Source organism: Sinocyclocheilus grahami, unplaced genomic scaffold (assembly GCF_001515645.1).
Source record: "Sinocyclocheilus grahami isolate Dianchi unplaced genomic scaffold, SAMN03320097.WGS_v1.1 scaffold305.1, whole genome shotgun sequence".
Lineage (NCBI taxonomy): Eukaryota > Metazoa > Chordata > Actinopteri > Cypriniformes > Cyprinidae > Sinocyclocheilus > Sinocyclocheilus grahami.
In genome coordinates, this window is record NW_015505484.1 from 413,117 (window position 1) to 426,504 (window position 13,388).

The window sequence follows — 13,388 nt, forward strand, 5'->3', positions numbered from 1 at the left end:
TTTTTTTTTCTTGTGCTTGCAGGTTCATTCAGACGGTCAACATTTGTGGCACCAAATGCATTGAAAGTCACAGATCAGCTGGAATTCTGGAAAGAGGGAGATTTTTAATGTTTCTTAAAGAAGTCTCTTCTGCTCACCAAGCCTGCATTTATTTGATCCAAAGTACAGCAAAAACAGTACAATTCTGAAATATTTTTACTATTTAAAATAACTGTTTTGTATTTGAATATATTTTAAGATGTAATTTATTTCTGTGATTAAAGCAGAATTTTAGGATCATTACTCCAGTCACATGATCCTTCAGATATCATTCTAATATTCTGATTTGCTGCTCAGAAAACTATTATTATTATTATTATTGTTTTTATTATGTTGAAAACAACTGAGTAGAATCCAGCTGCCAGTAAGTTACTGTAAAATTTACAGCAACCTATTTACAGTGCATTAGCTGTTAGACAGCAATCATTACACACGTCTTAAAAGCACCTCTGCTGAGCCACATGCATTCACATGGATGTCTTTATCCACTGCATCGCAGTTTTTTAGCATTTTGCACCATAAACATTGCATCGAGTTAAAAATAGCATGCATCCTGTGCTACATTTTGTTGCATTTAGTCTAGCTGTTCTGCTAGACACTAGAATGCACCCAAACATCTTATGTAAATGCCCCATGAGACACATAGTTAATTGGAGGTACTGTAAGCACACTTGAGTTCCCACCTGTATGCCGTTGTGTATGAAGCCTCTGCGGTAGCGGGCAGGCCTGAGATGAGGATACTCTTCTGTGCTGGTCACCTTGATGACCCATACGCTCTTCCAGGCCTCATAAAGCTGACTGTGTACAGGGTACACACCTGAGTGATGGGGGGCTACAGCGTAACCCATGTCTGTGGGGATCCCATGCTCCTGAAAGAGACATTACTTTACAGCCATGGAAAACCAATTCAATATCATGTATCAGAATCGAGAATTGAACAGCATATTATTTGGCATGTATCAGGACAGATTCTGACCTGTGCAAACTGTCTATTAAGTCTCATCTGTTCTGCGAGTACGCTGACGTTGTGGAAGAGATGAGGCTGCATGTGACTCCACATATGCGGGAACCACCAGAACTCCTGCCGGTGTCGAAGCAGGGTGTCATCACCCTCATCTTCCTCATCTGTACCTGAAGAACAAGACCAGAAAGAGACAATAAATGAGCGTGTGGAGGTGGAGATGGTTTTATCTCTATAACTCACACAACCATCAACTTCATCATACCTGTATGAAAAAACTTGCCAGAGAATCCCAGGTTGAAGGTGAAATTAGGTACCAGAGAACGGAGTTTATTTTGTGTGTGAAGCAGCGCCTAGAGAGGAGGGAGATAAAACATCTCAGCTGGCACAAACATACATAATCTAAATAACATAGATGCTGACTGATGAGCATCATTATTTTAGGATATGTGAAGCAACTAAGGGTGGGTGGAATTAATGTTATATCACAATATGAGTCACAGTGATGATATCTTGCAGAACAGTTAGCCTTTTTGCTGTAAGTTAACAAAGACAATTGTAGATATAGTGAATAGCCATGTGTTAAAACCGATTTTGGATAAGCATTAAACTCTGATTGGATAAGTCACATTCAAAACTGTGACCGCACATCACTTCATTTCTGTATTAATATGGCAGATGCAACATAAACAACAGTAAACAGCTACACTTTATATTCAGGTTCTTCCTCATCCGGACGTGGACACATTTTGCCCTCTATTTTTGCATTATTCAGTGTTTTGTTTTCCCAGGTGTAAAAAATAAAGTGGTTCTGATAGCCACACAAATATATCTCTAGCATTGTATAAAAGTTTCAGGTTGACATTTCTTCCATCACATAGTCTACCAGCAATAACGGCAGCCCTAGTTATATCAAGTATATTATTTTGATATTATACACATGCAGGTTGGAGTAGAGGTAGATAAAAGAGGGCAGATCTTGCAGAGACAAGAAAGGCAAGGAAGATAAAGGGTGAAAAGGAATAAGGATAGAACAAAAGATGGAAAATCATAGCTCTTACCAGGGGGGAAAAGCAAGTGAAAGAGAGAGAGATGTTAAACCAAAAACCTCAGGCATGACATTGCTTTTGGTGTGGTGGGCCACGCGGCCCCCTATGAGAACTTATCTGCCCAAATTAAAAAGTGAGCCAGTCTAATTAGCCCCATGCTAGCCTTCAGCGAGAGCTTTCTTTCACTCTCAGGAGATGGGAGAGAGGGAGAGAGAGAGGGATGGTGAAAGAAAAACACCATGCTCCACTGCATTACAAACAAGCTCTCCCTCTCGCACAATAATCACGGCTCTCTACAAACAACGGCAGAGAGAGAATACATCTCCCTGATCCGTATTAAGTGTGCTAATTCATTAGCTTCAATTCAGTCATGGAGGAGCTCTGGGAGTGTGACAGCGGTCAGAGAGAAGCTCTGAGAATAAAGAGTTCGGATTATTCAAACAAAAGATAACTTTGATGGAAGACAAACTGGGTCAGGTCTGACTGATGCCTGATTCCCTATCCACCCCACAAACTGATGATTTCATATCACAAATAAGAATTTTTTTTTTTTACATTTTCTCATACAAATGTAAATGGGGGTTGCTGAGACATTTAATGTGGTTTTGCCTGTTGCTAGGGTGATCTGGGCAATTGCTAGGTGGTTGCACATTGACTCAAGTCATAACAGCCACCCACAAGTCTCCATGATATTCCATTCACTTGAAATGAAAGTCTTGAAAGTCTATGGGGATAGGTGTTTCATCGGCTACCATGGGGGAAACAAATCAAAATCTTAAAGGGATAGTTCACATTTACTCACCCTCAAGTTATTCCAAACCTGTATGAGTTTCTTTTTTCTGTTGAACACAAAAGAATATGGGTAACTAAACAGTTGATGGTCCCCATTGACTTGCATAGTATGGAAGAAAATACTATGAAAGTCAATGGGGACCGTCAACTTAAAAAAAACAAATTCTCTTTTGTGTTTAACAGAAGAAAAACTTGTTGAAACAATTGTAGGGTGAGTAAATGATTACAGGATTTTCATTATTGGGTGAACTATCCCTTTAAGTCTGCTTGCTTAAAAGTAACAGCACACCTCAGCAAGCTTCTCAGTTAACTTTTTTTTTTGGTTTAACATTTAAAATTTAAGTCATAAATATTAGTACTTTTATAATACAATTTTATTTTACTTAATATGACTAACAGTATCAGTGATGGTAGTTTTGGCAAGCACTCAATGTCTTACACCTGGAAAAGTCAGAATACATTGAATCACACTTGGCGAGAATATCCAATAACTTTTTAAGGCTCATACCTCAACATCTGCCACTTTCATGCGTGTCCCTTCCTTCCCAACAAAGATGTCATCCACATCCACAAGCAAAAATCTGTCCAATGAGAGGCTGAGCCTTCTGCCAGTTAAATAACCCACAGCATCCACGAACAGCAGCTTGTGCAGCCAAAAAGACAAGCTACCTCCAAAGAACACCCGCTGGATCCCATCGTGAAGACCTAGGTCCTGCATAACTGTAGCCAGCAGTGCTCTCTGTTGGTGTGAGTGTGTTGGGAGCTGATTGGGTTCTGCTGGTCTGGGGCTAGCTAACAGCACAGGCTCATAAGTGCTGTGGTTGGACAGGAAGATGGTCCAGTTGTCCGCAGGTAAAGGGCCAGGTTCCAGCTCATTAGGTTTGGTGATGTAGAGCAGGGGTGCAGCAGGGTTGACTTTGTAATCCCAAAGTGGCAGGTTTGAACGCAAGAAGAGAGGGAAGCCTCTAAGCTGAGCGCTGGATGGGGAGTTTTCATTTGCCCGATAGAAGCCAATGATTCCCACTCCATAGTCTTGGCAGTATTTATCCAGTAACTGGCGGTTCCATGAGTCCAAGTTGACGTACTTGAGCAGATTCTCATAGACGATGAGGGTGTATCGGCCACGACCTCGCCAAGCCAAAGGAGGCATGTCCCCCTTCCCCGGTGCAATTTCAGTGCGGTAATGAAAGCGGCTTGACTCTAAAATGGCTACGATCTCTTGTCCAAGTTGGGAGTAGATACTTTCTACAAAGAGTAACACCACAGGCTCCGTCCTAGAGGTGTCTGCTGTCCTCGCCGAGTGTCGCCGTTGGCTGACCTGTGATGGCAGGAACAGTGGAGTCCTTTGTCCGCCACCAACTACTGATGTAGCTACACAGTCCCCCAGTGGTAATGGCACAGGGGCCTCCTTGATCTTGGGTCCAGCACTGACGTGATAAGCCAAGTAGGCCATGGAGAGTAGACAGAAGAGGATGAGTGCAAAGATCAGGCGGTGGAGACCCTGGTGCCTGACTACTCGTGCCAACTTCCTCACTCCAGCCATAGCTGTCTTGGCCAAGTGGGTGGCAGGAACAGAGAGAGGGTGGCGCCTCACTCTGGTAGGGAGGTAGAAGACAAAGAGAGCAAGCAGGGATTAAACTGGAATCAAGTTGTCCTGCCAGGAAACGACTATTGACTCTAGGTCACCATGGCCCCCATAGCCTGCGACGGAATCGCCGCTCCGTTGTCTCTCTCTTTGTATGGTACTCCTCTCGTCCATATATCAACCCTATGCATAAGTAGCTGAAGGCATCATGTGAAAAGACAGCTCATTTGTTTGTTCTTTAGGGTGTTGTTGCTTTGGCTTAAAACCTTCTGCCACTTCATGTATCTGCTTGAACAATCAAGGCATGAAAGAAACATTTTCTAACAGAACCTCCTTGTCCATCCTGAAAGAAAAATGAGGATGGGGGGAAAACAAAAAATTACAAAGTTAGAGTGATCAGAACTAGATTTTGAGCCAGATTTTGGGCAGTCAGAGTCGACAGATTTCACAGAAAACCACGTAATGTATGATGGGTACAGATTTTTATCTTCAGACTATGATTCTATGGATATCAAACATGTTTGTAATTTTAAGATGATTGTGTTTAAATTACAACACATTTTCATTTGCCATGCATCTTCTAGTAACAAGGCTCATGTTTCTTTGTGATCAAACTACCTGCAAGTCCACAGCCATTTAGTATATGATACCCAGATCTTCTCTGTAACCATTTACAAACTTGGCAAGTGTATGATGTCTAGTGTTTTAAAATATGTTCCGATTTCATTGCATTCCAGCCTTAAAGGAACAGTTTACCCAAAAATTTTAATTCTGTAATCATTTACTCACCCATATGTCATTCCAAACCTGTATGACTTATTGGTGGACACAAATGGAGAATATATGGTTTGTGCTTTTCCATGCAATTACAATGAATGAGAACTGAAGTTTTACAGCTATAAAAAAACACCATGATGCTTCAGTCCCCATATATTGTAATTGTATGGAAAAGAGAAAACAATACATTATTTGAAATTTCTCTATTTGTGTTTCATGTAAGAAAGTCATGCTGCTTTATAACAACATTTGGAATGAAAAAAAAATGTTTACATGCACAAGAATATGCTCAGAACCATAAAAAGTCCACTTGTTTTAAAAACTAGATAATGCATAGCAAGTCTGCATGCATGCATAGTCTACATGCATAGCGAAATTGGTATAAAAATATTGGTGCACAATCTGTTTTTTTTTATTAAAAAGTTTCTGGTTTTTACCTGACAAAACAGCACTGTTTAATGCATTTAATCCATATATGACCTTACAAACTGTCAGATTATTAGGCATAAGGTTAAGATATGTGCATAAACACACTCACTGACGACAAAATTTTTTTTTTTTAATGATATTAAGACGAGACATTTTTACAACGTCTAGACTCTGGATAAGCTCTAGGTACATACTCATGAGGATAGCATAAAAAGGTAATCCACCCAGTACATAAACACTCACATAAAGTGTCACAAAATAAACGTGGGAATTTCAGAATGGAGTCGTGTTGCTATCTGAACTGTACCATGCACTCTCCTAACCTCTGAAACTCCAGGTCGAAATTCCAGCCTCTCCCCATCCCAGGGGCCAACGTAGAAAAGAAGGGACCACACAGTATCTCCACAGAGAGAGTAATGTAGACAAGCCATCTGCTGATTTTTCCATTAGATGACACACACACTCATACTCACAAAAACACACCCCTGCCCCATTAACACTCAATGTACCCATCATCAAATCTCCCTTACCGTCTACATGAGACCTTTTCCCAGGGATCTTATTAAAAAGTTTCTGGTTTTTACCTGACAAAACAGCACTGTTTAATGCATTTAATCCATATATGACCTTACAAACTGTCAGATTATTAGGCATAAGGTTAAGATATGTGCATAAACACACTCACTGACGACAAAAAAATTTTTTTTTAATGATATTAAGACGAGACATTTTTACAACGTCTAGACTCTGGATAAGCTCTAGGTACATACTCATGAGGATAGCATAAAAAGGTAATCCACCCAGTACATAAACACTCACATAAAGTGTCACAAAATAAACGTGGGAATTTCAGAATGGAGTCGTGTTGCTATCTGAACTGTACCATGCACTCTCCTAACCTCTGAAACTCCAGGTCGAAATTCCAGCCTCTCCCCATCCCAGGGGCCAACGTAGAAAAGAAGGGACCACACAGTATCTCCACAGAGAGAGTAATGTAGACAAGCCATCTGCTGATTTTTCCATTAGATGACACACACACTCATACTCACAAAAACACACCCCTGCCCCATTAACACTCAATGTACCCATCATCAAATCTCCCTTACCGTCTACATGAGACCTTTTCCCAGGGATCCCAAAATAACTCCACCCCATGCCATCCCTTAGTCATGCTCCCTCGATATAGGCTTTCAGGTGTAACTGGAAATGTGTGAGAGTGCTAGTGTATACATACACAAAGGAAGAGGGCGTCAAGTATGAAATGTTAGTATGGGACATGGTCTGTTTACCATAAGCTAAGTGGTGTCCTCAATATCATGTGATTACATTTGGTCATTCCAAATTGCACCTGTAGAGAAACATGAGAAATGGGAGTTGTAGCTAACTAGGCCAAGCGACAACCCAAACAAGTCACTCTGCCACTGGCATTATCACCTTTAATGCTGCAATATTAACCTTTGCTAGCATTACCTTCATTCAAATGAGCTAAAAACACATGCAATGTAATGTATACATACACAAAGGAAGAGGGCGTCAAGTATGAAATGTTAGTATGGGACATGGTCTGTTTACCATAAGCTAAGTGGTGTCCTCAATATCATGTGATTACATTTGGTCATTCCAAATTGCACCTGTAGAGAAACATGATGCCATGAGAAATGGGAGTTGTAGCTAACTAGGCCAAGCGACAACCCAAACAAGTCACTCTGCCACTGGCATTATCACCTTTAATGCTGCAATATTAACCTTTGCTAGCATTACCTTCATTCAAATGAGCTAAAAACACATGCAATGTAATTTTAGGGTGCCTGTATTCAAGAGGCACAGTGAAAAAGCATTAAGTTTGACACACTGCATTAAAGCTTCCATTAAGTAACGGCTTAACATTTTCTCAATGCCTTTATTAGTTAAAAAGTGCAGAACAAGCTTTGGACGTGAAGCTGTTTCTGCACCAGAGATCCAGTTTCAATGATTAATCTCAGAATGGCTGAGCATGAAGAATTTCAGAGATCATAAAACATAAGCTGATTTAGCAGTTTTATATTGCATTATAGCATGTAAATGGATCTTTCCAGTTGCCAAGAATAACTCTGATACAGAACATGACGGCAATAAAATGCACCACAATGCTGATGCCTTATCGGAGGATGTTTCTTTAATTCGTATGTAAGCTTTTGTTGCACACAGTCTAGTCAAAGAAGCTTTTGGAGATGATTTGAACAGAAGCAGTGCAGCCTGTGACCACAGCGTGGAGCGAGAGCTTTGTAGTACAGCTCTACAGAGTCTAACGCAGAAGGGCAGAATCAGTTCAGCCTGAGGGGTGCCTGAGGGCCGCCAGCGTCACGACACGCATAAGCAGATGACATTCTGCAAGAGTCCTTAGCGCAATCTCTTCCCACAGCACTCGGAAACACTTCGAATGATTCGGCACACATATTCCATTTGACTTAAGTGTTGACTTACGGTTTCTTTCTTTCTTCTATGAAATCACTACCCGGGCCAATAGGGTTTCTGCTCTGCCAGTGTGTCTGGCCAACAGAAGAACAACTCTATGGGACACTGTCCTTTATGACTGCTGGAAACCAATGGCTCTGTGGAATGTCTCACTGGCTTTATATAAAGACAAAGTGTCACATGCCCTCTGGCTGATACTTGATCCCCAGGTAACATAAGGACAATGAATTCAGCAGCAGCCACTAGAGCTGTGATTCATACAACTGCGTCTGAATGTTAATGAGAAGAGTCACTTAACTGATGAAAAAAAGCCATTCATAAAAGCTTGAGGCATATTAGAAATAAGGTTACAGGCTATACTGCTAGAAAAAAAAAAGAGATGACACTATACTGGGGATATTTTTGCATTTACATTTATGCATTTGGCAGAAAGGGATTTACATTGCATTTAAGGAACATATTTTAGCAGTTCTTGCTTTCTCAGGGAATTTAAATGCTTACCTTGGCATTGCTAATACCATCCTCCACTGTTTGAGCTAAGGAAAGGCTATAAGGCATTTTGCTTTAATAAAATTACATACAACATACTCTTATGTAATACAATTTAGCTAATTGAAATATATACAGCATATATATATATAAATATATATACTGTATATATAAAATGTAAAAAAAATAATAATTTAAATATATTACTTTTAATCTACAATGTTTATACTTTGTTCATTTTTATTCACATCTATCTTTTATTCATATATTTATTCATATTCAACTAACTAGTGCCATGCCTCCAGTAAAACCATTGTAAATATATTATGCATGATCTTTTAAAATAAAAAATATATATCTATAGTTTTATGTAAAAAAAATTATATTGTATTGGACAGTATATTTTTGTATTATTAATGTACACTATTACAACTACATGCAGGATTTTTTATTCTGTTTTTGTTATTTTTATTCATAACATAGCGAGAGGACAAAAAATAAGAAAGATGGGTAAAACATGCAAGTTCCATAGCTAAATGTATTGTTTCACGTGCTAACCAATAATCGCCAAGTCCAACTCCATGCATTAACTGGAGGCACACAATAGTCTACACAATCACTAAAAGATATAAAAAGCCATTTTAAAGAGCTTCTGCTGGCTCCAGACTTCCCAGACCCTAAATAAAACAAACAGCCATTTAGAAAAATGGGTCTGTTGAATCAGAAGGATGCATGGCAGCACATTTCATTTGGAAAAAACAAACAGGTATGACGGACAAGAGCAGGAAAAAAAGAGCATATGGCAAATGTTACAGAACAAGGATGAATGAATAAACAAGGTTTAATCTTCCATCTCTCTATCTACTAAAAAGTCGAGATAACTGCTCTCATTAACTACTGATAAATATTTAACAGTGGAATATTAGAGTTAAATAGGTCTCCATTAGTTAGGTTATTCATCACAAGACTTCCAAAAGTGTGAGAAAGGAAAAGATTTAGTAAGAGATAATGTGTTAATGTGAAAGTGAGGAAGTAGAATTAGGTCATCTACAGTAAGATAACTGTTGTGAGGTGTTTATGAGAAACAGCAGTATGTATTCACAGATAAGGTCACATATAAGATAAATGTGCCCACCAGATGGAATGAGAGTGTAACAGTGCATGAAAGAGACAGACGTGGGTAAATAGAATAAAATGTATTTGAAGTATATTTTTTCTTTTTGAATATCTGGTTTCACCCAGAAATATGGGTTGCGAATGCCGTTTGATGTTGACATTAACCTGGGTTTTGTAGGAGTCGACCAGGCTCAGTCAGATTTTCTTCACTCACACAGTAATCTGACCGCCACGCAAAAAAACATCTGCCAGCACCTCAAGAGCTGATATTCACCAATCCACGGTCAAGAGTGTGTTTTCATCTGGGCCCAAGCTAATGCTGCCTTATACCGGCAATTCACACACATACACACACTCAACACGATGAAGGGCTTCTTTTGGAAATGATGAGCTGCAGAGAGCTGAGAGAAGGTGAAAATAATTGATAGTGAAAGAGTGGAAGTAAGAGGAGGGATGTAGAGGAGACAGTGTGCATGTTTGGGTTTTTCAGGAAAGGGCATGTCCATAGAGGGAATATCAAAGCTGGTATATGTACATACTGTATTTGTATTTGTACCACTTTTAACATAACATTGAAATGGTGCTCTGTTGCCCTGAGGTCATTTATCAGTGACAGTAAAGACATTTATAATGTTTATATATATATATATATATATATATACACATATATACACACACACAGCACTGTTTCCATAAAAAATACTAAGTACCACAACATTTTTTCAATAATAATAAGAAATGTTTCTTAAGCAGCAAATCAGCATATTAGAATGATTTCTGAAGAATCATGTGACACTGAAGAGTCTGGAGTTTGGAGCTTTGCATCACAGGAATAAATTACATTTTAAAATATATTAAAATAGAAAACAGTTCATAATATTTCACAATATTAAATTTTACTGTATTTTTAAACAAATAAATGCAGCCTTGTTGAGCAAAGAAAAACGACTTAGCTACAGACAATCACGCATGCATTTATTAGACTATCTTTCTAATAAATCATCTTCCTGGAGATCTTTCTTCCAAACTTTGAAAAATTGAAAAATTTGGAAATTACCAAACAGCAATATTGTTTTTCACAGCTGGTTTGACTGCATATTCAAAACCGGACTGACTTGACTGCTGTACTTGAGTGCCGAACAGGGGCGTAGCCATCATTTCAGAAGTGAGGGGGACAGAAATGTTGCATATATACATACACACACGCATTACAATATAACATATCTGTAATCTATATAACCTACCAGTCAACAGTTTTTGAACAGTAAGATTTTTAATGTTTTATAAAGAAGTCTCTTCTGCTCACCAAGCCTGCATTTATTTGATCCAAAGTACAGCAAAAGCAGTAATGTTGTAAGATATTTTTACTATTTAAAATAACTGCTTTCTATTTGAATATATTTTAAAATGATTGCTGTGATCAAAGCTGAATTTTCAGCATCATTACTCCAGTCTTCAGTGTCACATCCTTCTGAAATCATTCTAATATGCTGATTTGCTGCTCAAGAAACCTTTTTTAATTATTATTATTATTATTATCAATATTTAAAACAGTTGAATAATAATTTTTTTTTGGATTCTTTGGTGAATAGAAGGATCCAAAGATCAGCATTTATATGAAATAAAAAGCTTTTGTAACATTATACACTATACCATTCAAAAGCTTAGAGTCAGTATAATTGTTATCATTTTTTTTAAAGAAATTATAGAGATGAACACTTATTTAGCAAGGACGCTTTAAATTGATCAAAAGTGATGATAAAGACATTTATAATGTTACAAAATATTTCTATTTCAGATAGCCTAAATGCGGTTCTTCTGAACTTTCTATTCATCAAAGAAACCTGAAAAAATTCTACTCCGCTGTTTTCAACATCACAATAATAATAAATGTTTTTTGAGCAGCAGATCAGAATATCAGAATGATTTCTGAAGGATCGTGTGACTGGAGTAATGATGCTAAAAAATTAGCTTTGAAATCACAATAAATTACATTTTAAAATGTATTAAAAAATAAAAAATAGTTATTTTAAATAGCCTAGTTAAAATATTTCACAATTTTACTGTTTTGCTGTACTTTGGATCAAATAAATGCAGGCTTGGTGAACAGAAGAGACTTACTGTTCAAAAACATTTGACTGGTGTATAGGCAACTTTAATTTTTCTCTAATTTCTAGCTTTTAATTGGCTTAGAAATCAGATAACTGTTGGACAATAACCAATAATAATGATTTGTTTGTATACTACAAACACTTTATAATCACATAAGAAGGCAGAATAGTTTCTATACTGTAATAAATGCTATGTCAATTAGCACTGCATTGTTCATATACTTTATTTATTACCTGGAGATGACTTGACAAACACAAACCATATATTGTCGCAATCGTATGTTTAATGTCTTCATGTTTCCAAACGTTTCTGTCTTTCTGTGAAAACAACTGTTTTCATACAGCAATAGCTGGACGCTTTTGTCCATATTAGGAATTTCCTCGTATGCCTTTCTGCTCGAGAGCGCCCTCCGGTTTCGAGTATGAACGAAACATACACTGCACAGAGTGTTTAGCGCTCCGCAATGTTCATCTCGCCTTATTCTGTGTCCGAATAAAACATCAGATCATGCACAGACTATCCTGTCTCTTTTAATTTAAATCTATATTTATTCACGCCGGCTCTTGAAAACCTCTATGCGAACACACTTGCCTGAAAAAAGTCCCCCGCGTAATCTATGCCACTGGTGCCGAATGCACCCCTTGTATCAATACCGTAGAAAACCTGGTATTCTTATTTAATATAAACCAAAATGAGTGTATTCCAACATCCTTAATGGACACAATCACACGGCACATCATGCTCAGGAAGACTTCAGTTTGGCCAGATTCCCGAATACGACTCATCCTGTCTAACTGTGCAGGGAATAGAACACCATTTCATATTTGTGCGAGACATTGCATCCAAATCAATACTAGCTCAGGCATGATGGAGGGCATCTTCCCCAGGGTCTTTCAGTAGCTGCCTGTGCCAGAACAAGCCTGCGGTGGAGACGTAGCCACAAGGTCACGAATATTTCAGTGGAACCTACACAGGAGTCAATGCCCACAACAATTCACCCCACCCATGTCTACCATACAGCTGTCAGTCAAATAAAAGATGACCAGAGTAGCGTTCACACCCTTAACGGCTGTCAAATCCATTTTGGAGAACACTCCCTCAGACAGCCACAAAAACACAAACAGCTATTAGAGCTGTCAGCCCCCATTCACAGACGGAGCAACTGACAGTATCTCTCCCCTCCTCTCAACAGTCCCTCATAAACACATTAATGCAGACAAACAAAAGACAAGAGTAGCAGGTAATCATTCCATCAGAGGAATATAAATCAAGCTCAGCGCAGCATTAAGAACTAAAATCAATTTCAATCTTTTTGCTTTTAGCTTCCCTTCCTCCTTTACAAAATCTCCATGGTGATGCATCAATCACTCCGCCCCTCCTCTGCGCCCTCCATCTCTGAGATATTGTATTAGGAGTTGGATTTCTCGGAGGTTGAACGCTAACGGCCTCTCGGTGGTTCGGATTGGGCTCTTAGGAGGGGACAGGTAAAGAACTATAATCCTTTTATAGGCGAGTCTGAGTTAGGATATTCTATTAGCTAGAATGGCTTGACTTTTCTGATTTATAGCGCAACGTGTCCAGCTCA

The 13,388-nt window shown here is 38.6% G+C and overlaps 1 protein-coding gene across 1 annotated transcript in view; it reads right to left on the reverse strand.

Moving 5' to 3' along the window:
• Window positions 1-13,388, reverse strand: part of LOC107601424 (bifunctional heparan sulfate N-deacetylase/N-sulfotransferase 2-like) — a 71,655-nt gene that overhangs the window by 7,095 nt on the left and 51,172 nt on the right. Inside the window, exons 2-5 of the mRNA XM_016293590.1 lie at window positions 3,350-4,769; window positions 1,266-1,353; window positions 1,016-1,170; window positions 723-908 (exon numbers count right to left, since the gene is read on the reverse strand). Coding sequence (XP_016149076.1) covers window positions 723-908; window positions 1,016-1,170; window positions 1,266-1,353; window positions 3,350-4,384 — 1,464 coding nt within the window. The 5' untranslated portion in view covers window positions 4,385-4,769. The remainder of the gene's footprint in view (window positions 1-722; window positions 909-1,015; window positions 1,171-1,265; window positions 1,354-3,349; window positions 4,770-13,388) is intronic.